The 26,405-nt window shown below is 43.1% G+C and overlaps 2 protein-coding genes across 17 annotated transcripts in view; one reads left to right on the top strand and one right to left on the bottom strand.

Moving 5' to 3' along the window:
- Positions 1-26,405, top strand: part of caska (calcium/calmodulin-dependent serine protein kinase a) — a 540,018-nt gene that overhangs the window by 198,790 nt on the left and 314,823 nt on the right. The window contains exon 1 of one of the 16 annotated variants that reach the window (XM_086006680.1): positions 24,101-24,187. The exons of the other annotated variants lie outside the window; for them this stretch is intronic. The gene's annotated coding sequence lies outside the window, so the exon portion shown is untranslated. Of the gene's footprint in view, positions 1-24,100; positions 24,188-26,405 lie in introns of those variants that run through there. 16 annotated transcript variants of the gene reach the window in all.
- Positions 1,956-3,488, bottom strand: gpr82 (G protein-coupled receptor 82). The gene is given in 3 exon segments (XM_086007372.1): positions 1,956-2,305; positions 2,307-2,928; positions 3,399-3,488. Coding segments are annotated over 3 exon segments (1,062 nt in total).

Below are 26,405 nucleotides of genomic sequence, written 5' to 3'. Positions count from 1 at the left end.
AGACTTGTCCGCTGGCTGCTCAAAAGTATTAACCAATGAGTTCTCCCATTATCTCCACATTCACTGAGAAACGGTTCTGTCGCAACTAATCCTTCAGCCTCTCTTTCTACTCTCTTTAACTCCAAAGCAATATTCAGCACTCTAAACCCAACTCCTCTGATCGTCCAAACATCTGGTTCCTCCCTGTATATTATTATATTCCAGCCTTCCAGATCCATATTATCCATTATTGAACTCTGCCGCTGAGGTGTTGGCAGCAAGATATCAGGTTTCAACCACAACAGAATCAGCTTCCTAGCCACTAGTAATGCAGAGAGAAATACTTGTCACTGTTTTTAAGATCACTATATGAGCTAGGAATCCAAAAATTCAAATCTCTATCATCTCAGAGCCTCGATCCAGGAAAATTTTATTTTAGCACAACGCCCCACCCAAAAAAAAACTCCCAACGGGTTATCTTTGAAAGATGGTTCATTTTATTGGACTGCTTGGTCTGATGCATTCTATTCAGGATCTAAATGTGACAGAATCCCAGATGCTTTCTGAAACAACTGCTTTACTTCTCTGGACAACCAACAATTAATATGCCTTTGATAGAAAACGATTGGTTGGACTCTTCACAACTCCTTCTACCCTGTGAGTTTGATTTTAAATTTTTTAGTGCATTTTAAAAACAAAATTAGCTTGAGCTTTGAGATTTTAAAGTTTCACTTACTGGTCCTTTAATCGTCTATGCCATATTCAAGTAGACAAGCCTACCCTTTTGACATATTGGCTGAACGTGAAGCAGTTTTTTCTTCAAACAGCTATATATTTGACCATATTTTCTTATATACATCACATTGTTAGTATTCCTAGTTATATTCAGTTTTCTAGTTTATTGACATTTATTTTGTATAGTCCTAAGCAGGATCTGGATTTGGCTACTGCAAACTAAGTTGCATTGTGGCAAGCATGTCTCTTTTTGCCATGAGGGCTGATTAAGCAGTTGGTGATGAGTGAGCCTGGTACACATCATTGGACTTGAACATTTGGCACATTAAAGTGGCTGGTATTATGCAAGCTGCCTTTCCCACCATGCTAAAGGTAGATGCCCATCATATATCCAATGAAGAAACTGAGACTTGAAACGATAACTGCTGGTAGGAATTACTTGATGGTCGAGTACGAGAGCACACACCCATATATTGCAGGCTGGGTAGCCTGGGGGAGGTGAGTGGATCTATTTGGGATTGAGATGGCTCTAAAATGACACAACTGACTACAAAAATTTGGAACCAAATTAATCCTATACAGCACACTCGGTAATCTGATTCCTGAACAGGGCAGGTCTAGAGTAGTCCAGGTCACTGTTGGTGATTGACCAGCCAACCTGGCTCACTTGAAGAGTTAGACCTGTCACTGGAGGCTGGGTTTCTTCCCAGTAGACTCCAGGTTATCTGACACATCACTGCCCTAATGAATAGGCCAGTACTAGTTTGACAAGTATCCATGGCAAGCTGCATAGATTTAGTTAAACTCCAGCAGTACCCGTGCGCACACTTGAGGTTCATAAGTCTTGGCTTTGCCAACCTGTGCCTAAGCTTTTGGGGCTTGGGTAAGTGGAATGTGTCCATTTGGGGAGAGAGTGTGTACTACAGATTGTGCAAACCAAACCCTGCAGGTGGGTGTAGATTTTTCAGTAACATAAATTGGAAACACTTAAACATGGGGATGAGTTTGTGCAGATAGCCAGCTGACCAAAGAATATGTGACAATGAAAAATGGCACAATGTTTAAAACACTTAAAGATACAATATTACAGTAATAAGTTTAGCTTAACTTTGAAAGTTGATAGTTGGAACACTTATCGGCACTTCAAATGATGACTATTGGGTGACATTTGTCAAAACTGTATATAATAGATTTTTGATACAGTATAGATAGCTGTTGTCATTGGATAAGTTCTTCGCATCTTATACAACTGAGCATCGAGTGGTACATATGTTTCGCGAGTTCTTTATGCATCTGTTGTTTTCAGACTGTCCTGTTTGCTGAAAGGATGATAAACCTGCATTTTGATGCAGCTGTGATCTTTGTAAAAGACTGCTTAGATTCTCTTGAAATGTTTTATTAAGTAGCATATACACAAAAGGGCCTGTGATGCTTCTGAGTGCTGCCAGACAGTTCAGTAGATTTTTAATCTCCTCCAGAAGACTTAGTTGTGTGCAGTCGCTGTTTTGAACCAGTATTGCAAATACTGGTCTGTAAGTGTGATATGGAAGAAAGCAGATGGCAAACACTACTTGAATAATTAAAATCTTCCATAGCATTTCTTGTAAATGAAGTGCCTCTGTTTAATAGTTTTTTTTGACTGTCATACACATGATAAGCTAGAGAAATATATAATAGCAACATCAGAAAGCATAAGAAAAAGAAAAATGTGGCAAAAAAGTTTGCACTTCTGGTAATTGTTGAACCTGTTTCCACATTTTTGTTGTAGCAAAAACCTTGATGACTGTTTTGTGACTGTTTGATGCTGTAATATAAGAGAAATGGTCCTGTAAGGCAAGTTACTGTTACCCACACAAATGCACATAATGATTTTGCAAACTTTATTTCCCGGAACCTTTTCAGGATACCAAAATGATTGAATTTCTTTAATAAAAGCGCGCATTCCTGATTGTTGCCATAATATGTCAGTGTTGTATATCGACTGATGGCAATCCAGCACAGAATTGTGATGCTGATGTATAGATTGAGGTAAAAGATAGGAGTCACAAAGTAAATTACAAGGTTGCATATAACTGAGTGTGACTCCCAGTGTTCACCTGTCACGAAGTATGCAATCTTTAAGGACACAATCAGACAAAGCAACAAATTGGAAATGGTAAGATTTGTCAAATAAATGTGTATAGAAGTCTTTGTATGAAGACGCTTTACCAAAACCTACAGAGATGGGACGTTGCCCATACTTCCAGTGACAAAGATTAAGGAATAGACAATTGGCAGAAACCACTTGGTAGATACTGCCTGATGAATGCATTTTGAATCATTGGTCGAATTGTGATGTTCCATTTCATCGGCTTGGTAGCTATACAAATAAACACAAATTTCTAAATACATATACAGATCTTTGGCCTTTCATTTAAAGGATGAATTGAAATTTAAGATACAAATCTGTGTTTAGAAATTTAATACCAGATAAAGATTACTTCTTTATTTGTACCTTTTTATAATATAAATGGTTCCTGTTTTTAAAAAAAAAAAAAAATTTTAATTCACAGTGGTGGTTCCTTATCATAGTAGTTCTTTAAAAACAAAATCATGTTTAAAAACAAAATTCAGTGATCAGTAAGAATTTTAGGGTTTTGTTTTTTATCTCTGCTTTCAACACATACTCTGATGCAAATCCTTACCTGGGAAATGGATACTGACATATTGTGAACTTGCACGGTGTTCCCACCAATGTCGCAAACCAACATCAAGACAAAAACTCGTATAAACATCTATTAACACAATCAAGGTGCATAATAAAATAACATTTTAAATAATGCTAAGATATTTCTATTATATATAGCTATCCTGAAGAATGTCATTGAGCTGTAAATGTTTTCTGATAATCCTGGCTGAGGCTCTGTGTGATCCACTGAAGTCTTACTTTGTATTTTTATTTTATTTTTTAGAAGTATCCCATTAATAATCAGTATAATTTTGTAATGGTTTGTAATGAGATAATGCACAGCCAAAGCAGGTTTTAAAGACCTCTGCAAACAATCCAACAGCCCAATAGCAAGAAACTTTGATCATAAGACTAAATATGGCAACACCATTATAATCTTGCCCTGCATTATTTTCCAGTAGAAATTATACTAAAGTGTCTGTCTCGGGGCTTGGCAACTTGTATGTGAGAGTGATGTGCCCCATGTATTTTCTCTCTCATGACTGAAGCATCCTACTTCCACGCGGTGCTGCTTTTTGAGGATATGGCCAAATTCGAGAGATTGTGCAGGAATTGCAGGCACAGGCATGCCTCTCGCCACTGCATGATGGTACAACACTACAAAAGATGTGAATGCCAGCATTTAGGCACCTCAGTCTTGCTTGTTATTCCAATATCATTTCTGCAGGTCTTTCCGTGCTCCCAATAAGCACCACTTTGTGAAACATCTGTTCTTATTACAGTTCTTATCTGTTATGGTGGGCTTGTTCTTTAGCAGGTCGAAAGTGTGGTCATCTCTGGTTTCTACAAGCACTCATATCTCAGGCTCCGTGATCTCCTACTGCGTTTACCAACCCTGTCTTACTCCCTACACTTACTCAGACTTTGCCCCACACCGTCATTGCATCTAGACTTAACTGTGCTGCCCATTTCTTTCCCATGCTTGCCTAACTTAAAGTGGAACTGAGCTAAAGGAGTGACAAATAGAGGATTGAAGCCAAGGTCTGAGTGCCCCAACTGTCACTTGAGTTTTTAATTAAAAAGCACTGCGTTTGAATCCCAGGTTTGCTATTTAGGAATTGAGAATTTTTTTTAAATATAAGTAATTTTCCTAGCTCTTCATTGGCACTCTTGTGTTTGGGCTTTTACCAGCTTTTTGTAGCCACTTCTCTGGTCATTTAGCTGTGTGTGGGGGCACTTAAATCTAAGTGATGTGGTGAGCACCAAGGAGGCTCTGCTTATATTCAATAATAATGATTCTCTAATGCAAGGCATCCAATTTTTTACAGACTGGGACAGGTCATGAGGCCTAACAAGTCTCTTTCTTTTTGATGTATTCTCCCCATCATGCCCACCTTCTTTGCCATTTTATAGGCTGAGGGCTATGCTGTCACTGAACTTCAAAATAATTCAGTGTGTTTGGAATGCTTTGCAATGTTTAAGAACATTAAGACATAGGAGCAGGAGTAGGCCATTCGGCCTTTCAAGTCTGCTCCGCCATTCAATAAGATCATGGCTGATATTCTACCTCCGTTCCACTTTCCCGCACTATCTCCATAACCCTTGATTCCCTTAGTATCCAAAAATCTATCAATCTTTGTCTTGAATATACTCAATGACTGAGCATCCACAGCTCTCTGGGGTAGAGAATTCCAAAGATTCACAACCCTTTGAGTGAAAACATTTCTCCTCATCTCAGCCCTAAATCTCAGACCCTTTATTCTGAGACTGTGACCCCTAGTGCTAGACTCCCCAGCTAGGGGAAACAACCTCCCAGCATCTACCCTGTCAAGCCCTTTAAGAATTGTATATGTTTCAATGAGATCTCCCCTCATTCTTCGAAACTCTAGGGAATATAGGCCTAGTCTACTCAGTCTCTCCTCATAGGACAATCCCCTCATCCCAGGAATCAGTCTAGTGAACCTTCGTTGCACTCCCTCTAAGGCAAATATATCCTTCCTTAGGTAAGGAGACCAAAACTGTACACAGTAGACCAGGTCTGGTCTCACCAAGGCCCTTTTATAATTGTAGTGGTGGCTTGGTCCTCATCATCATCATTCTTTACTCCTCTGCATTTTGAAAGCTTCGAAGCTTCAGCTCTTTAAAATTACCAGACTTGAAGGACAGAAAAAGACACCTCCTCTTGGTGTACTTTGACCATCAACGAGCAGCTTTTTTCCTGTACTTGAGGCCCAAGAACTTTAAATAGCTGTATGTAGCTCCTAAAGTCAGGTTTGTGCACAAGTGCAAAGAAAGAGGTGTTTAATCGGCTGGAGCTCAACGGCTACAATTGGCCCTTTTGGTTGCCACTGAGTAGACCTTGTGACTGTAGACCTTTTGATAATTTGACAGCTTGTAGCACCCATATAAGCACTAGTTTCTTTCCACGATCTCTTTATTTTGTCATCACAAACTTTTCTACTATGGTCAGCAATTCATTCTGTTGCACATTAGAAAGAGATTCTTAAAGAAGGAATGCAGATAATCACAATTTATAACATTGAAAGAGAGGGCCTAATTTTGTATAGTAATTTTGGCCCTGTGGAGAATTGATATTTTTATCTCTGCTTGTCTCCTGACTCAGATAGCAAACCAATCCAATGAACTGGCTCCTATTAAACTAATTTAGTTTCTTCTGGTGGTGAATACAGTATCCTGCAATCTGCTTCATCAGATCTCTTGAGAGGGGAAAAAAAAGCTCAAAGCTATAGCTTGGAGTTAAAATTCTTTAAAAGAGCAATACGGAGGAGCACTTCATAAAGAAGTACTCCCCTATTTTTTCCTTTTCCTACGCGCAACATATTTAGTTTTTCTCATTATTGCATTACAATATAGTGACTTGGTTCACTTTTTTTGTATTCTGCCTACTGATGCCTAGACATCATAGCATTGTTACAGCACTGTACGAGGCCATTCAGCCTGTCGAGCCCATGCCGGCTCTCTGCAAGAGCACTTCAGCTAGTCCCAATCCCCCGCCCTTTCTCTATCTCCGTTTTTTTCTTTCGGGTACTTATCTAATTCCCTTTTGAAAGCCATGATTGAATCTGCCTCTACCACCCTTTCAGGCAATGCATTCCAGATCATAACCACTCGCTGCGTAAAATTTTTTTTCCTCATGCCGCCTTTGAATCTTCTGCCAATCACCTTAAATTTGTGTCCCCTGGTTCTCGACCCTTCCGCCAATGGGAGCAGTTTCTCTCTATCTACTCTGTCTAGACCCCTCATGATTTTAAACACCTCTCTCAAATCTCCTGTCAATCTTCTCTGCTGTAAGGAGAACAACCCCAGTTTCACCAGTCTAGCGTCGTGACTGAAGTCCCTCATCCATGGAACCATTCTTGTAAATCTTTTCTGCACCCTCTCTTAAAGCCTTCACATCCTTCCTAAAGTGCGGTGTCCAGAATTGGACACACTACTCCAATTGTGGCCGAACTAGTGTTTTATAAAGGGTCATCATAACTTCCTTGCTTTTGTACTCTATGCCTCTATTTATGAAGCCCAGGATCCAGTATGCTTTTTTAACCGCTTTCTCAACCTGTCCTGCTACCTTCAATGATCTGTGCACACATACCCCCAGGTCTCTCTCTGTTCCTGCACCCCCTTTAAAATTGTATCCTTCGCACTTTTCTGCGTTAAACTTCATTTGCCACATGTCCGCCCATTCCACCAGTCTGTCTATCCCTATCCTCCTCACTGTTCACTATACATCCAAGCTTTGTGTCATCTGCAAATTTTGAAATAGTACCCTGTACACCTAAGTCCAAATCATTAATATAGATCAAGAAAAGCAGTGGTCCTAATACCGATCCCTGGGGAACACCACCTTCCTCCAGTCCGAAAAACAACCGTTCAGCACTACTGCAACACAATAGCAAAAAACTGTGGATGCTGGAATCCGTAGCAGAAACAAAGTGCTGGAAACACTCAGCAGGCCAGGCAGCATCCGTAGAGAGAGAAAGAGTGTATATGTTACTGACGATACAAAGATAGGTGGGAAAGCAAGTTGTGAGTAGGACACAGAGTCTGCAAAGGGATATAAATAGGTTAAGTGAGTGGGCAAAAATTTGGCAGATGGAGTATAATGTGAAAAAATGTGAGGTTATCCACTTTGGTAGGAAGAACAGAAAAGCAAAATATTATTTAAATGGAGAGAAACTACAGAATGCTGCGGTACAGAGGGATCTAGGTGTCCTCGTACATGAAACACAGTTAGCATGCAGGTACAGCAAGTAATTAGGAAGGCAAATAGAATGTTGGCCTTTATTGCAAGGGGGATGGAGTATAAAAATAGGGAAGTTTTGCTACAACTGTACAGGGCGTTGGTGAGACCACACCTAGAGTACTGCATACAGTTTTGGTCTCCTTATTTAAGGAGGGATATACTTGCATTGGAGGCAGTTCAGAGAAGGTTCACTAGGTTGATTCCTGGGATGAAGGGGTTGTTTTATGAGGAAAGGTTGGGCCTATACTCATTGGAGTTTAGAAGAATGAGAGGTGATCTTATTGAAACATATAAGATTCTGAGGGGCTTGACAGGGTAGATGCTGAGAGGATGTTTCCCCTCGTGGAGGAATCTAGAACTAGGGGGCCATAGTTTCAGAATAAGGGGTCGCCCATTTAAGACGGAGATGAGGAGGAATTTCTTCTCTGAGGGTCGTGAATCTTTGGAATTCTCTACCCCAGAGGGCTGTGGAGGCTGAGTCATTGAATAAATTCAAGGCGGAGATAGACAGATTTTTGAACAGGGGAGTCGGGCATTATGGGGAACAGGCAGAAAAGTGGAGTTGAGGCCAAGATCGGATCAGCCATGATCTTATTGAATGGCAGGGCAGGCTCGAGGGGCCGAATGGTCTACTCCTGCTCCTATTTCTTATGTTTATAGGGTGAGGGAGTGTCTGTTTGACCTGCCTTCAAAGTCCATCTGAAGGACTGAAGTTGAACATTCTTCACCTCTAGCTTGGTGCTATGCCTTGCCTTTGGGCACACGTGGAACTAGAATATGCATAATTCTGTCCCAAGTGTAATAAAATATTGGTAAGACATATAGTGAAATAATTTGAGGGAAGAAAATACAGAACCAAGCAGTGTTTCCTGCCTTACCTCTTGCCCCCTGGTGTTCAGTTGAATAGTGCAGGCTGAACAGTGCATTTAAAAGGCTGCAGTATTACTAGTTCCCTGCTGGTTCAGCTGTTTACACCAATTTTAGACCAATGCTTGCACCAATAGATACCCAGGAAACCTCTGTGTATCTGCCTCGAGAGACTAATACCGGATTAACACATTTTTCAAGGTGCAACAGCAATGTTCAAGAAGGGAAGGGTTCAAGATGGCGGCGCGCACGGACGCAGCTGCTTTGCCTCTCCCGAGACTGAGTGTTTTCACCCTCCTTCTGAGTCTCTTCTGGACTCTGCTGATACGGGAATTGAGGGCAGACCTACCGTACAGCCGGCAGACGCTCCTAGACATCGGGGCCGACTACGTGCGGCTCACACTCGGCGACATCGATCTGCCTCCCGACATCGCCCGATCCCCGGGACCAGCGTGGCGTCCTTCCCCAGCCGGAAGTCGGCGCAGGGAACGCAAGCAGAAGCGGGGTAAGAAGGCCGGTATCCAAAACAGGCTGAAGAGGGCCCCACACAAACCCTCCCTCCCCAAGTATTTTCCTGGCCAACGTCCGGTCACTAGAAAACAAAATAGATGAGATCAAACTGGATCTCTTCACACAGAAAAGGACAAAGGAATGCTGCGCCATGATCTTCACAGAGACTTGGCTGAACAGCGGCATCCCTGACACCACCATCCAACTAGAAGGACGCACGGTCTTCCGCGCCGACAGAACTGCAGACTCCGGCAAGAGCAAGGGAGGCGGTTTGTGCATTTACACTAACGATGCCTGGTGCACTAACACGGACATAATCGATAGATCCTGCTCGGCTGATTTGGAATTCCTCATGGTAAGGTGCAGACCCTTCTACCTGCCTCGGGAATTCACGGCTGTTATCACTGCGGTCTACATCCCACCACACGCTAATGCCAAACTAGCACTGAAGGACCTCTACAGGGCCATCAGCGAACAACAAACTGCGCACCCAGACGGAGCTTTTATCGTCGCGGGGGACTTCAATCACACAAACCTAAAAACTGTGCTACCGAAATTCCACCAGAATGTTTCCTGCCCCACAAGAGGGGAGAACACTCTGGATCAAGTCTACACGAGCATTGTAGACACTTATAAGGCCATTCCCTGCCCCCACCTTGGGAAGTCTGACCACCTCCCTGTTTCTAGCCCCGGCATACAAACCGCTCATCAAAAGAGGGAGAACATCAGTGAGAGCAGTGAAAGTATGGCCAGAGGGGGCAGTATCGGAGCTTCAGGATTGCTTCGAACGCACTGATTGGGGCATGTTTGCCCATAATGACATCGAGGAATACGCATCCACAGTGCTATTCTACATCAACAGCTGCGTCGAGGTCGTCACGACCCATAAAAATATCAGGACATACCCCAACCAGAAACCCTGGATGAACGGTGAGGTCTGCTCACTGTTGAAAGAACGCGACGCAGCATTTAAATCTGGCGACACGGCGGCTTACAGTGCAGCTAGGACCAACCTAAAAAAGGGGATCAGGTCTGCCAAAAGGAAACAGACACTGCGGATAGAGGATCATTTCCACAACAACTCGGACCCCCGGCGCATGTGGCAAGGCATCCAGTCCATCACTGACTACAAGGGCAAAAGCACCAGCCCCCCCCAGGTTAGCGATGCCTCCCTTCCGGAGGAGCTTAACAACTTCTACGCTCGCTTCAACAGGGAGCCGGCTACCAAAGCCTTGCCACCCCCGGAAGACCAGGTGCTCACTCTGTCGACCTCCGACGTAAGGGGTGTTCTACGCGGAGTGAACACGAAAGGCTGCTGGACCGGATAGCATCCCTGGACGGGTACTCAAGGAATGTGCTGATCAGCTGGCTGATGTCTTCACCGCCATCTTCAATCTGTCATTGGCCTAGGCAGTAGTCCCTACATGCTTCAAGACCGCTACCATTATTCCTGTGCCAAAACAAACGGCTGTGACGTGCCTGAATGACTGACTATCGACCTGTCGCACTCACGCCCATCATAATGAAGTGTTTCGAGACTGGTCCTGGCTCACATCAAAGCCAGTGTTCCCGCCTCTCTTGACCAACACCAGTTTGCCTATCGTGCAAACAGATCAACGGAGGATGCAATCACAACTGCTCTACACTCGGCACTGAATCACTTAGATGGTGAGGAGACCTACATCAGAATGCTGTTCATAGACTACAGCTCAGCATTGAACACTCGTCCCCAACAAGCTGGCCACCAAACTCCACACTCTTGGCCTGAACACTTCCCTCTGCAACTGGACCCTGGACTTCCTAACAAACAGACCCCAGTCTGTCAAATTAGGTAACCACGCCTCCCCCCCCCCCCCCCCCCCCCCGACCCTGCACACGGGGGCCCCACAAGGATGTGTGCTGAGCCCCCTCCTCTACTCCCTCTTCACCCACGACTGTGTGGCTGTTCATGGTTCCAACACCATCATCAAGTTTGCGGATGATACCACGGTAGTAGGCCAGATCACCAACAACGATGAGTCAGCCTACAGGGAGGAGGTCCAGCATCTCGTGAAGTGGTGCGCCGATAACAACCTGGCCCTTAACATCAAGAAAACCAAAGAAATCATTGTGGACTTCAGGAAGTCTAAAGGCGGAAGTCACACCCCCATCCACATCAATGGGGCTGTGGTGGAAAGGGTGGACAGCTTTAAGTTCCTCGGAGTCCACATCACGGAAGACCTCTCCTGGTCCCTCAATACCTCCTCTCTGGTGAAGAAGGCCCAGCAGCGCCTATATTTCCTAAGGAGGCTGAAGGGATGGAACCTGTCACCCCTGATCCCCTCTAACTTTTACCGCTGCACAATCGAGAGCATCCTGACGAACTGTATCACAGTATGGTATGGCAGCTGTAGCTACTATGACCGGAAAGCCCTGCAGCGGGTAGTCAAAACTGCCCAACGCATTACCGGCTACCGACCATAGAGCACATATACCAGAAACGCTGTTTACGGAGGTCACGGTCCATCATCAAAGACCCTACCCACCCCAGCCACAGTCTGTTCGCCCTCCTGGCATCTGGGAGACGCTACAGATGCATTCGCACCCGTACGACCAGATTTAGGAACAGCTTCTTTCCCAGGGCTGTCATCCTACTGAACTCCACAAATAAACTCTAAAGCCTGCACATCTGCCAATGCACTTTATTATGGTTATGTTTATGTTAATGTATTACAAGCCAAATGTATGTTGAATGTTTAAATGTCTTAATCTAAATGTACACTCTCGGGAGCCGCAAGCCTACATTTCGTTGTACTGCACTTGTGCACTAACAATGACAATAAAAGTTGATTTGATTTGATGTAAATCATATCAATGAAATTCTGGGTCTTTATCTTTTAATCTGAAAGCCTGTTCTTTAAACACCTGCTCAGTGTTACAAAGTAGAAGAGATATCTTTGAATTTCATTCTAATATTCTCTGAACAAACAAAGCATTGTATATGTAATGTGCCCTGTTTCTTTTAAAATTCATGAATGAACAAATGGGATAAGTTACTGTTCATCTCAATTCTAAGGAACCTCCTCAATAGCAATCTCCGCATTTTAAACAGATAATCAGGTGTCTGCATCAAGAAGCAAAAGCCCTTAGGTTATTGTCACTAGTCATTGTGGTAACAAGTATGGACAGCATACTTCAAAGGTCAGCCTAGGCTTTCAACAGTTACAATTTAAAGAAGGCACTGCATGTTGCTATAGTAGTAGAGTGTATTTCTTAATGACAATAGGAACTCAATACAGAGCAATGGGGCACAATGTTGTCCAGAATAGAGCATAGATAATGGGGAGACCAAACGCAGATTGGGTGACCGCTTTGCGGAACACCTCCGTTCAGTCCGTAAGGGTGACCCCGAGCTTCCGGTCGCCTGTCATTTCAATTCACCGCTCCATTCCCACTCGGACCTCACCGTCCTTGGCCTCTTGTACTGTTCCACGGAAGCTCAACGTAAACTCGAGGAACAGCACCTCATCTTCCGACTAGGCACTCTGCAGCCTTCCGGTCTCAATATCGAGTTCAACAATTTCAGATCATAACCTCGGCCCCTATTTCATTTTTACTTATATTTTTCCACTCCTTTCCTCCCCCCCCCCCCTTTCCTTTTGTTTCTCTCTCACACCTGGCAGCTATCTTTTGCCCTGCCAGTACACTTTACATCTAATCACAGCCTATTACCATCTCGTCTAGCTTCTAATCTCTTTTACTTCTTTTGGTTCTTTTATTCTTTTGTCCGATCGCAGCCCTGCCTTCGATCTAGTTCCTTTTCTCTCCAGTTTTGAAGAAGGGTCAAACCCGAAACGTCAACTCAAATTTCTCTCCACGGATGTTGCCTGACCACCTGAGTTTTTCCAGCATTTTCTGTTGTTATTTCGGATTTCCAACATCTGCAGTATTTTGCTATCGTAATAGATAATGTAGACTTCAGGCGAACTACCATTTAGACACAGTTAGTATGTTTACATGACTTGTCAGTCCCTTGAAATCTTTACTGTGCTATACTTTTGGTGAACTCTTCAGTGTTAAATGTTGATATTTTCGCTTCAGTTCAAAGCGTAGGGTTTACAGTCAAATCAAAAAATTTTGAGAATCTAATAATTTAACACTTTTAATTAAAAAAAATTTAAAAAAAAAAAAAAAAATTTCAAAGATAAGGAATGCATTGCACTTAGAACTTAACATTTGACAACATATTAATATGGAAGTAAATTGCACTTAAATTGACACTTATTTCACATTGACTCTTCTAAACAATTTAACGTGACATATGAAGCGAGATGAGGCAGGTGAGGGCAGTGGCTCTAACCTCTAAAGAAATTATTTTATAAAATGTATTATATCTTATCAAAATCACAAATAACATCCTATGTGAATGTGACCGTGATAAACTATCCCTCCTCATGCTTCTCAACCTGTCTGCAGCCTTTGACACGGTTGACCAGGCCATCCTCCTCCAGCGCTTCTCCTCCATTGTCCAGCTAGGTGGAACTGCACTCACCTGGTTCCATTCTTATTTATCCAGTTGTAAACAGAGCAATGGCTCCTCTTCCCGCTCCTGCACAGTTACTTTTGAAGTCCCCCAAGGATCTGTCCTTGGCCCCCTCCTATTTCTTATCCACATGCTGCCCCTCGGCGACATCATCTGAAAACACGACGACAGGTTCCACATGTACGCTGACGACACCTAGCTCTACCTCACCACCACCTCTCTCGACCCCTCCACTGTCTCCAAATGGTCACATTGCTTGTCTGACATCCAGTACTGGATGAGCAGAAATTTCCTCCAACTAAATATTGGGAAGACAAGCCATTGTCTTCGGTCCCCACCACCAACTCCATGGCAACAGTCTGAGGCTGAAACAGACCTTTTGCAAGCTTGGTGCTATATTTGACCCCGAGATGAGCTTCTGACACCCATCCACGCCATCACCAAGACCACCAACTTCCACATCGCCCGACTCTGCCCCTGCCTCAGCTCATCTGTTGAAACCCTCATCCATGCCTTTGTTACCTCTAGACTTGACTATTCCAACACTGAGCCAGCCTCCCATCTTCCACCCTCCATAAACTTGAGCTCATCCAAAACTCTGCCCATGTCCTAACTTGCACCAAGTCCCATTCACCCATCACCAATGTTCCCTTTAAGCTGCGCAGTGCTCTGGAGCTCCCGCGCAGCCGGTTCACCGGCTTTTAAATGGGACAAACCACACATGCGCAGTATTTTGAATGGGCCGTACACCCAAAAAAAAATTAACGGGAATATTGCCCATCACCCCTGTACTCGCTGATTTACATTGGCTCCCTGTCCAGCAACGCCTCAGATATAAAATTCCTTCCTCGTTTTCAACTCCCTCCGTGGCCTCGCCTCTCCATCCCTGTAACCTCCTCCAGCCCTACAACCCTCAGAGATCTCTGCGCTCCTCCAATTCTGGCTTCTTGTGTCTGCCTTATTTGAATCGGGCCACCATTGGTGGCCGTGCCTTCAGCTACCTAGGCCCTAAGCTCTGGAATTCCCTCCCTAAATCTCTGCCTCTCTATCCCTGTCTCATCCTTTAAGACACTCCTTTAAACATACCTTGTGTTGTTATTGTTCTTCACCTTCATCTCCCTCCATAGGCTTGTCCCCCCCCCCCATCTCTGTAAACTCCTCCAGTACAACCCTCCGAGAACTCTCAGTTCTTCCAATTCTGGTTTCTTGTGCATCCCTGGTATCACCCGTGCCTCAGCTGTCTAGGCCCTAAGCAACGGAATTCTCTCTAAACCACTTCACCTCACTTTTCCTTTAAGACACTACTTAAAAACCACTTCTTTGACCAAGCTTTTGGTCACGTGTCCTAATTATCTGCTTATGTGGTTCGGTGTCAAATTTTGTCTGATAACACTCCTGTGAAGCACCTTGGGATGTTTTACAACATTAAAGGCCCTATATAAATGCAGGTGGTTGTTGTTGATTGGCCCCTAATGATAGAACGGATTCTTTTACCCTCAGTCTGGTTCAGCAAACACTGAGTCGAACAACTGGAGAATTCAAACGATTTATTATCCGCGGAGTCTTACTCTGATATATCGACACCGACTCCTGCAAGAGTCTGCGAATCCAACAGAGCAAGCAGTTTGTCCTATAGTGTGTTACATTATTATACTTGCATTTGAGAAGACATTAACACATCGTACAGTCTGCACCAATCCCGAGCTGTGCACGTATACATTTAATTTGATTTCCTGGCCTGGCAGTTTGAAATAAAGAAGTCACATTTTACTGAATGGGTTACAGTTAAGTAAATATCCTGGTAATGGGTTCCTGATCACCTAAACATTAGGGTAATGCGTTTGCAATCACGGTAATGTGTTTTCTGATTGCCTATTGTCTGTATAACTTCTGCACTCTGCCTTACATTGTTTCTAACAGCAAGGTGTAACATTGTGGGCGCCAGCCATATTAGCAGCCAAAGATCAGTTTAGCCTTTTTATTTTACTTCTTGCTGCCTTTGCAGTTTCTGGTTTCTATTTCCTTGACCTTGGTATTCTCACTTAGACAGAATGCTGACATGGGGCACTATAGGGTTGGGGGCACTGCACAACCTGCCCAAATAGCAGGCAAGCAGCAAATTTACTCACAGCAGGCAGCACCAGAGATGTGACCAACATGTACCTGTTGACCTTCTGCAAATAAGTTACCTTCCAGTGGGGTTAGTGCTAGAGGGCACTACTGGGATTGCAGATTGCAGCTTTTCAGGATCTATGATTCGGGCTCATCTTTCCAAACATCCTTCTTGTTTTTTTGAAAAAACTTTTAAACTGTTAGCTACTCTATTTTCTTTTCACTAGGGGACATTAAGGATAAACTATCACAATTGTAAATAGTCATCATGTTCCCAATTTGTTCACTGAAAGCATCATTTAATTGAAGCATGAAATGAGCCTTGTACTATGGAGTCTAGATTTAAAAATAATTGCACTTGTGGGCAATCTAAAACAAAATCAGAAAATACACCGTATCTGTAAGAGGAAAGACAGGTCAGTATTTGTGCAGGGCAATTCTTCAGAAATGAAGACTGAAAGATGAGCAAGTATAATAGAATTAGGGGAAAAAACTCCCAATCACAAAGAGGAAGTTAATAGTCATAAATTCAGGCCTGCCATAGATACCTTCTCGCATTTAACGGTTTTGTTTGTACCCATAAGCAGGCTGATTGTAGTACTTTTATGGGAGTTGCCTCACACTGGCCGATACTTATACGATGGTATATCCCATGGGGAGTAATAATAATGATCTGAATGTGTGCTTCAATCGCTTTGAAGGTGGACCGAGCAAACACTTGGTGAAATAAGGCTTGATACATATCAATAAGATGCTTTATTTCATAGTAAGGTGAACATATAGAAAAGCAGTTCTGATCGCACTGACTTTAATTCAAGTAGTACAACTTATCTTTGCATAATAATACAAGATAAAGAACACTCCATGCTTCTCTAGCTGGATGTCTTGACTTAAACAAGATTATTTCTGACACTGCCCTCCTGCATTCCAACTGTATCATAGCCTTTGCTGCTCGACTGCCTTACAGCATTCTTTTTTTTTAAACCCTGCTTCTTTGCCTGTCTGTGTCTGTGTTTTATCTTTCCCTAACCAGTACAATGGTTGCGTTGTTTTTCAATTAACAAGACAGTTTAACAAACTGCTTATTATTTATAGTCTGAGGAAACAATATCAATGATGGTTCATTAGTATTTGAACTCCCTAATGTCTATGAACCATTTTAACTTGCATGGATACAGTATGCTTAAACATTTAAAGGTAACACTCTTTCTGTGGAAACATAGTGAAAAGATGCCAAAACGTGACTGGTATCTATGTCTATCTCTCCTGTATGCACGTACCACAGCCCACACACCAATCGCACGGATTCATTCAGAACATACTAGTTAACCCCGCTGGTCCATTGTAGTACTCTTATTGTTTTCAAAGTGCAAAATTAGGCCAATTTCTTCCAAGTAGTACTTATGATTAGTTTTTCCTGTGTACCAATTAGTCATATTGCTTTTAGTCTACTTCATGTGTGTTTATATAGAATGTGAAGAAATTCGGCAAAGCATTTGTGCACAACAAAGTGCCACAAGCCCCAATGAGATCGTGATCAGATAAGCATCAGTGTGATCACACATTTGCAGTACTTATTTAGGAAGTAATTGTAACACCTACCATATTTTTTCTTGTACTTCAGGGAGAATCTTGTGCTCAAGATGTATTAATTTGGAAATAGAATTTTTTCCGCATTTCTCAAAAAGCACAAAGATTACACACTTCCAGGTAAACGGTGGGTTGTATAACACTTTCTTTAAATTACCATGGGAACATTTATTTGTTAACTCCAGTTTCAAGAGAGTGCCTGTACTACTCCAGTATGACATTACTCACATCAGCCATCCTTGTGTCCTCTCTAACAACAGAAAATGCTGGAAAAACTCAGCAAGTCAGGCAACATCCGTGGAGAGAAATTTGAGTTGACGTTTCGGGTTTGACCCTTCTTCAAAACTGGAGAGAAAAGGAACTAGATCGAAGGCAGGGCTGCGATCGGACAAAAGAATAAAAGAACCAAAAGAAGTAAAAGAGATTAGAAGCTAGACGAGATGGTAATAGGCTGTGATTAGGTGTAAAGTGTACTGGCAGGGCAAAAGATAGCTGCCAGGTGTGAGAGAGAAACAAAAGGAAAGGGGGGGGGGGGGAAAGGAAAGGAGTGGAAAAATATAAGTGAAAATGAAATAGGGGCCGAGGTTATGATCTGAAATTGTTGAACTCGATATTGAGACCGGAAGGCTGCAGACTGCCTAATCGGAAGATGAGGTGCTGTGTCCTCTCTATTGTGTCCTCTCTATTGTGGCCAATAGTAGCTTGTTTCTAAGTGAGATTAGTAATTTAATATCAGTCGTGTCAGTGATGAATTAGTCTTTTTTATTTTGGACTTGCAGCCGCTGAGGAATGAGGTTGAGAATGCTCCATTTATTTAATTTGAAACTTTAAAGTAGCAGAGGACTGGATTTAAATCCCGCTCCCAACAAAGAAAGTGGTGTTCTAATGCATCTCCACCAACATCCATCTTTTATAGCTGTTATTAGTTATTTATATTGTTGAAAATGGCGAATTTCTTTCAGCACTCCTACACTGTAGTTAATTAAATTAGTGGTTGAAGGTGTTTTTGAAGAATGCCTTATTCAGTAGCAACATAATCCTCCCTGTGGTGTAAAATGAAAGAACTGCAAAACAGTTAAGCAAGCGAACCACTGGAAATTTGAGTCTCGGTTAAGTGAAATTTTAGGCCTTTTATTACTTTATGATGTACAAACAGGTTCTTCTACCTTCCAAAAAATATACTTATTAGGGCCACAACCCAAAAGAAAATACACAAAGTAATATGTTAATTTAAAAACAATTGGATGGCTATAGTGAGTTAGTACATAATCCTATTTATTCTGGGCCCCAGGTTCAAATCCAGCCCAGATCGATTAAGATAAATGGGCCTGAATTTGTGGTTGGAGGCTTCCCGCGCAAATGCCTCCAATCCACAAATAAAATCCGCGCCTAACTTCTGCCTCGGGATCCACAAGACTCGCGCTCCTGGGCCTCTACGCATATCCTAGGGGCGCAGGTAGTTCGCAAGCGCCCCGGGATCACGTGGGTACATACAGAATCCCCATAAGCATGAATGGGGATCACAAAAAACATTTACATAGCAAATAAATTTTTAAAAATTACCTACTTAAAATTAATTAAAATACAATTTAATTAAACATTTAAACAAAAATGTAATTTTTTGAAAAATAAATATAATTTTTTTAAAAAGGGCTAAAAATAACTATTTTTACAGGTGCTTTAATGTTTAAATAATTGGGAAAAAAATATTTTTATATTCATTTAAACTCTTACGCTGGTAAAAGCAGGTCTTATGCCTGCTTTTATCAGGGATAAGAATTTAACGGGTATTCGCTGGGCAGTAGTTGGGCAAATAGCCCAACTCTCCGCGCGCGGATGCCCTTTTCCCGGGGATGGCTACAATCTGTAGCAAAATTGGAAAACTGAATAAAACAGGGAACTTTGTAATTCATGATATTTGTGACTTTTTTTGAATGCAACTTGTTCAGTGTGATGGAAAATTATAGTCACTTCATGGGGTTAAAATTCAAACTTTGGTGCTTGGAAGTAGCATATCATGTCTGGAGCATATCTCTGTTGTGCTGCTGACATCACAGGATCAATGTACTGCACCTTTAAGACTGCATTTTCCATTGCTTTTGGTGGGAAGTAAGTCACTGTTTTACATAGGTCTGCTAGAAGTCACTAACTTCCCTTGCACTTGTTGATAATACTGGTAGAGTATGTGTGTGTGTATCTCACTTCCCATTGTTGAATTTAAAAAATTATGCAACCATAACTTTGTAAAGTAATTGAATATAAATCCACTACCTGTTCTCTGGCCACCGATTCCATTCCTCTCCCTGGCCACTGTCTGAGGCTGAACCAGACTGTTTGCAATTTTGGTGTCACATTTGACCCTGAGATGAGCTTCTGACCACATATCCAAAACTGCCTACTTCCACCTCTGTAACATCGCCCGTCTCCGATCCGGCCTCCGCTCATCTGCTGCTGAAACTCTCATCCATGCCTTTGGAATAGTCTAGTCTAGAAGAACCAAAGCGCTTCTGGTTGGTCTCCCATTTTCCACCCTCCATAGACTTGAGCTCCCACATTCTACCCTACTTAAACTGGAGGTCATCCAAAACTCTGCGCGTATCCTAACTCGCACCAAGTCCCGTTCATCCATCACCCCTGTGCTCGCTACACTGGCTCCAGGTCTGGCAACGCCTCGACTTTTAACATTCTCACCCTTGTTTTCAAATCCCTTCATGACATCACCCCTCCCCATTTCTGTAACCTCCTCCAGCCCTACAACCTCTGAAATCTCTGCGCTCTTCCAATTCTGGCCTCTTGCGCATCCCTGATTTTCATCACTCCACAATTGGCAGTCGTGCCTTCAGCTGCCTAGGCCATAAGTTCTGGAATTCCCTCCCTAAACCTCTCTGCCTCTCTAGCTCTATCTTCTCCTTTAAGACACTCCTTAAATCCTACAGGTTAGAAATTACGTAGCTCCCCAGTTGGAGCGATAACTTTTGCGGGAGCGCAAAAGTATTGCCGGGCGCTACACAATTGAATCCGATGCGAACTTCTGGTTTAGCGCTCCCGGACGGAAGTAGAGCACTAAATCAAGCGCGACCACTTCCCTTGGAGCGCTTGATTTTGGCCTACTTGATCACTGCCTTTAATTACCGCTCCCCAAGCGGCCATCCACGGTGACGGCGCCTCCTGCAGCTGCCGTTGTTGACACCCGGTGATGCTGCAGGGGGCGGAAGCGAATTTCAGATCCGGGGTGATAACGGGGCGCTGTGCACCAGATGACATTACGATCAACGGGGTGCTAGCGCCAGCGCAAAAGCGACAGGGAATTTCGCTGGCGTCGCTCAATTCATTGCACCCGGTCGCAAATCCATTTGCGCTCCGTTATCGCCCCCAGGATGTGATTTGGATGCGGGGACCAAATGTAATATATCCAAGTTTGCTGACGATACAAAGCTGGGTGGGAATGTAAGTTGTGAGGAGGATGCAAGGAGGCTTCAAGGGGATATAGACAGGCTAAGTGAGTGAGCAAGAACATGGCAAATGGAATATAATGTGGAGAAATGTGAAATTCTCCACTTTGGTAGGAAAAATAGAAAAGCAGAGTATTTTTTAAATGGTGAGAGATTGGGAAATGTTGGTGTTCAGAGGGACCTGGGTGTCCTTGTACACGAATCACTGCAAGTTAACATGCAGGTAGAGCAAGCAATTAGGAAAGCAAATGGTATGTTGGCGTTTATTACAAGAGGATTTGAGTATAAGAGTAAAGACGTCTTACTGCAATTATATAGGGCCCTGGTGAGACCACACCTGGAGTATTGTGTACAGTTTTGATCTCCTTACCCAAGGATGAATATACTTGCCATAGAGGGAGTGCAACAAAGGTTCACCAGACTTGTTCCTGGGATGGGGGGGGGGGGGGTGGGGGGGGGGGAGATTGTCCTGTGAGGAGTGATTGGGTAGACTAGGCTTATGTTCTCAAGTTTAGAAGAATGAGAGGTGATCTCATTGAAACATACATAATTCTTACAGGGCTTGACAGGGTAGATGCAGGGGAGGATGTTTCCCCTGGCTGGGGAGTCTAGAACTAGGGGTCACAGTCTCAGAATAAGGGGTCGGCCATTTCGGACTGAGATGAGAAATTTCTTCACTCAGAGGGTGGTGAATCTTTGGAATTCTCTACCCAAGGGCTGTGGAGGCTCAGTCGTTGAGTATATTCAAGATAGAGATCGATAGATTTTTGAATATTAAGGGAATCAAGGGATATGGGGGTAGTGCAGTAAAGTGAAGTTGACTTGGAAGATCAGCCATGATCTTATTGAATGGTGGAGCAGGCTCGAGGGGCCAAATGGCCCTATTTCTTATGTTCTCCATTATTTTAATAATTAACTGGTGCACGTTGCTTTTTAAAAAAAAAAAAAAAAATCAGCAGTGTACTTATTATTAATTTGCTAATAATACCTGCTGCTCTATGAATTTATTGAGTCCGTTGTACCCAGTGCTCTATCAGTTAATTAATTCACTGGTGCCTGCTAAGCTATGCTTCAATGTTCATCAGTAACCTTTTATTGTTGTCAGTCAGTCGTGATGCATGTGATTTACATGGATTTCTGTGTTGTCATTTTTTCTCATTTAAATTCTCTAGTTTATTCTGTTAATTTTAAATCTCCATGTTACAGTAACAGCTTTTATTGTCTACCGTTTTAAGGTATACTGTCATTACATTCTTTGGGAACATTGAGGTAAAACTTTTCAATACTGGACACGGTTGCCCGTGTCCTAACTCGCACCAAGTCCCATTCGCCCATCACCCCTGTGCTCGCTGACCACCAAGGTCGTCCCATCCTCCGTCATCGAATTACAGTATGCAGACGACGCTTGCGTCTGCGCACACTCTGAGGTCGAACTCCAAACCATTGTCAACACCTTCACCGAAGCGTGCGAGAGCATGGGCCTTGCACTAAACATCCGTAAGACAAAGGTCCTCTACCAATCTGCCCCCGCCACACAGTACTGATCCCCTATTATCAAAATCCATGACGGGGCCTTGGACAACGTGGACCATTTTCCATACCTCGGAAGCCTACTGTCAACAAGGGCAGACGTCAATGACGAAGTCCAGCACCGCCTTCAGTGTGCCAGTGCAGCCTTCGGTCGCTTGAGGAATTGAGTGTTTGAAGACCAGGACCTCAAACCCAGCACCAAGCTCATGGTCTACAGAGCAGTAGCGATAACCGCCCTCTTATATGCTTCAGAGACATGGACCATGTACAGCAGGCACCTCAAAGCACTGGAGAGGTACCGCCAACGCTGCCTCCGCAAGATCCTGCGAATCCATTGGCAGGATAGGTGCACCAACGTCACTGTTCTCGCTCAGGCCAACACCCCCAGCATCGAAGCTTTGACCACGCTCGATCAGCCAATGGACGGGCCATATCGTCCACATGCCTGATACGAGACTCCCAAAACAAGCACTCTACTTGGAGCTCTGACACGGCAAGAGAGCCCCAGGCGGGCAGAGGAAATGCTTCAAGGACACCCTCAAAGCCTCCTTGATAAAGTGCAACATCCCCACTGACACCTGGGAGTCCCTGGCCCAAGACCGCACAAAGTGGAGGAGATGCATCCGGGAAGGCACCAAACACCTCGAGTCTCTTCGCCACGAGTAAACGGAAGCCGAGTGCACGTCACCCTAAGCACCCCACCCACCGTCTGCCCCACCTGTAACAGAGACTGTAGGTCTTGCATTGGACTCATCAGTCACCTGAGAACTCATTAGTGTGGAAGCAAGTCATCCTCGGTTCCGAAGGACTGCCTAAGAAGAAAAGAATATTGGCTCCCGGTTAAGCAGCGCCTCGATTTCAAAATTCTCATCCTTGTTTTCAAATCCCTCTATGGCCTCGCTGCTCCCTATCTCTGTAATCTCCTTCAGCCCCCCTTTCCCCCCCCCCCCCCCCCAAGATATCTGCGCTCCTCTAATTCTGCCCTCTTGAGCATCCTTGATTATAATTGCTCAACCTTTGGTGGCCGTGTTTCTGTTGCCTAGGCTCTAAGCTCTGGAATTCCCTGCCTAAACCTGTCCGCCTCGCTACTTCTCTTTCCTCCTTTAAGGTGCTCCTTAAAACCTACCTCTTTGACCAAACTTTTGGTCACCTGCCCTAATTTATCCTTGTGTGGCTCGATGTCAAATTTTTTGTCTTAAAATACTCCTGTGCAGCGCTATATAAATACAAGTTGTTGTTGTTGTCTTGACTCTCCATGTGCAATGCCATGAAAAATCAGGTAGTAATACTTGGATATTAAAAGAATCAAGGAATATGGGGATAGTGCAGGAAAGTGAAGATGATCTTATTGAATGGCAGAGCAGGTTCGAAGGGCGAAATGGCCTACTCTTGCTCCTATTTCTTATGAGGAGCTAATGGGAGGTGCAAAAGAAGCCAATTTCTTCCCCTACCTCTGACCAAGTTTTACGTCATCTGCTCTAATATCTCCTTATGTGGCCCAGTGTCAAATTTTGTTTGATAACGTTCCTGTGATGCGCCTTGGGATGTTTTACTACATTAAAGGTACTATATAAATGCGGGTTGTTATTTAGGCACAACACTAAAAACAAAGGCTGAAGCTTGCAAGTTTCAACTGCGCCCAGATAATCGTGAGTCATTGTCTTTCTGGTAATTGTGTAGTTTCCATTTTCAAAAGGTGCACCTGAAGGGGCAGTGCTGTATTTCAAAGCAGCAATGCAGGCACCACGGAATGGAGGGATGCCTACTCAAGTATCCAGCCCACTCATCAGCCTCAATTACACATTGGAGTGTCTCCAGCTGCTCTTACGTGCCGCTTGGCTACCAACTAATAGTGATGTCAGCAGTGGTATCCTACCTATGAATAGATGTTGCCTGAGCTGCGGCTGCCTGCAAAAGCAGGAGAAAACGAATTGGAGGGCAGCATCTCTTCAACGAAAAAGGTGAACACCGTTGTCCAGTTTCAATTTTTTCCTAATTAAGCCAGTGTTCAAACATCACATTTATCTCTACCTGTGTTACATGTATCTATTTATCACAGTAACATGACAGCATTTGGAGCTTGAAATGTAATTCATTAGGAAAAGTATCAACCAATTGTGTACACACTACAGTAAATGATGAAATGTTGTTTTGCACCTATGGTTTCAGACGATGTTGAAATGACCGTCTCAGCTACACAGCTGTATGCAGGCTTTGAGCAGTTAACGATCTCTTTAGCACAGAGGAGAGGTAAAATTGGAGGGCCAGTTGTCATTCGGCAGCTTTTATGTACATTCAAGCAGCCAGCTCATAAGTTGGCAGGAAGCAATCTCCATGAATTTATGTCTCTGGAACAGAACTTTGTGATATATATAAGGGATTTCATAATGGTTTCTCACCAGGCTGTCTTTAACTGGCAGTCTTAAACAGACAGCAACAAGGGGCATGAAAAGCTGAAAGGAGTACTTCTGAGACGTGTACAACGTCACATTAGGACTGTCAACCGATTAATTTTTTTTTTTTTTTTTAATCACAATTAATCTGGAGAGAGAACCAGATTTCACATTTCAGGTTGATGACCTTTCATCAGTACTGGAAGATATTTGAGATTAACAGCTTTTAAGCAAGTACAGAGCCAGGGAAAAGGGGTGGGAGGGAAAGAACCATGGGGGTTCAAAAGCAAAATACTGCAAATGCAGGAAATCTGAAATAAAAGCAGAAAATGCTAGAAACACTCTGTAGGTCGGGCAGCATCTGTGGAGAGAGAAACCAAGTTAAAATTTCAGGTCAGTGACCTTTCATCGGAACTGAGGGCAAGTTCTGTGATAGGCTGGAGGGCAGGAGTGATTAATGGACAAAAGGGATAATGATGTAAGGCAAAGAGGGGGATAATGTGACAAAGAAACAAAAGATGGGTCCAGAGGAAGTGTAAATGGAATAGCAGAGCGGGAGGGAAGCACGGAAAATCTGTCAGATGATTTTTATTGGGTCTGCGTTGACGCGCTTCCTAGCTGCTGAACTAGCAAGTTGTCAGCTGAATCATGAGTACTTTATTTAGACAACGCCTTGAAAACTTTTTTGATTACATTTTAGTTAGCATTCATAACAGAACAGTTAATTTCCCTCCAACATTAATTTGTGGGATATTAAAGAAACATTTATGTCTTTTAAATTGTCCCTGTAGTTCTAAGAACCTGTTTTAAGCTTTAATGCAACTTCAGCATTCATACATTTTGTCCGTTGCCCACACTCTGCACTTTCCACTTGCAACAGTGTGTCACGCCAGTTTCTTTTTCTGTAGCATCTTGCTCTTCTGCACAGAACTTTTAGAAACGTGTGCAGTGTTTGAGGGGGCAGCTGCAGAACTCAAATGTGCTCGTTCGACAGAGTTGAGTGTTTAACCACATGACTCATCAGCCCACTGCTCCTTGTTCCATGGAAGTGTATTTGATGAAAAAATATACAATGAATGCTAATATAGTTTCATGTTTTTTTTTCTTCCAATTTATTTTACTTATTTTTCTTTATTACATGAGGATAAATTCACATGAGGTATCCGGAGAGATGGCAGGTCGGAGGCTCAATGCTGCAGTGCTGTAGCGCAAACTCCAACCTGTAATCTGAGTGTGGCTCTCTGCTGGGAGTATGACATCATTAATTTTACATTTTATCTTTTTTACATATTTGATTTCTTGCAATATACTCTCTGATCCACCGTTCCATGAACTAGATTTATATATTTTATTTCCAGTTATTTTCTTACTGTTTCCCTCTATGTACCGTCCCCTCTGTGTTCCAGGGCCACCACAGGAAAAGCTGACGTGTGCAACTCAGTTCTGAGCCCTGTATGCATAAGTTCACTAATGTCCTTTAGGGAAGAAAATCTGCTGTCCTTACCCGATCTGGCCTATATGTTCTTCCTGTCAGCTATACTATAATTTTTAGTTGGGTGCTATTATTGTTGTTTGGATGTATTTATACTCTCAGTTCTACTATTTGCCATCCCTGTTTATGTTTTGCTGTGCATCATATATTTTGTTTGGCTGTTCAAAAAAAATAAAGGAATGACAAATTGCAAGATAAAGTAACAGTGATTAATTTTAATTGAGACTTGAGGGTGCAGAGGTGGAAACTATTTTGATGGAGTAGTAAGGTTCAAGACCATGAGGGACTTGGAAC

This window comes from Somniosus microcephalus, chromosome 14 (assembly GCF_052327205.1).
Source record: "Somniosus microcephalus isolate GS21.2 chromosome 14, FLI_Smic_1.0, whole genome shotgun sequence".
NCBI lineage: Eukaryota > Metazoa > Chordata > Chondrichthyes > Squaliformes > Somniosidae > Somniosus > Somniosus microcephalus.
This window is presented reverse-complemented; position numbering and strand designations above follow the sequence as displayed.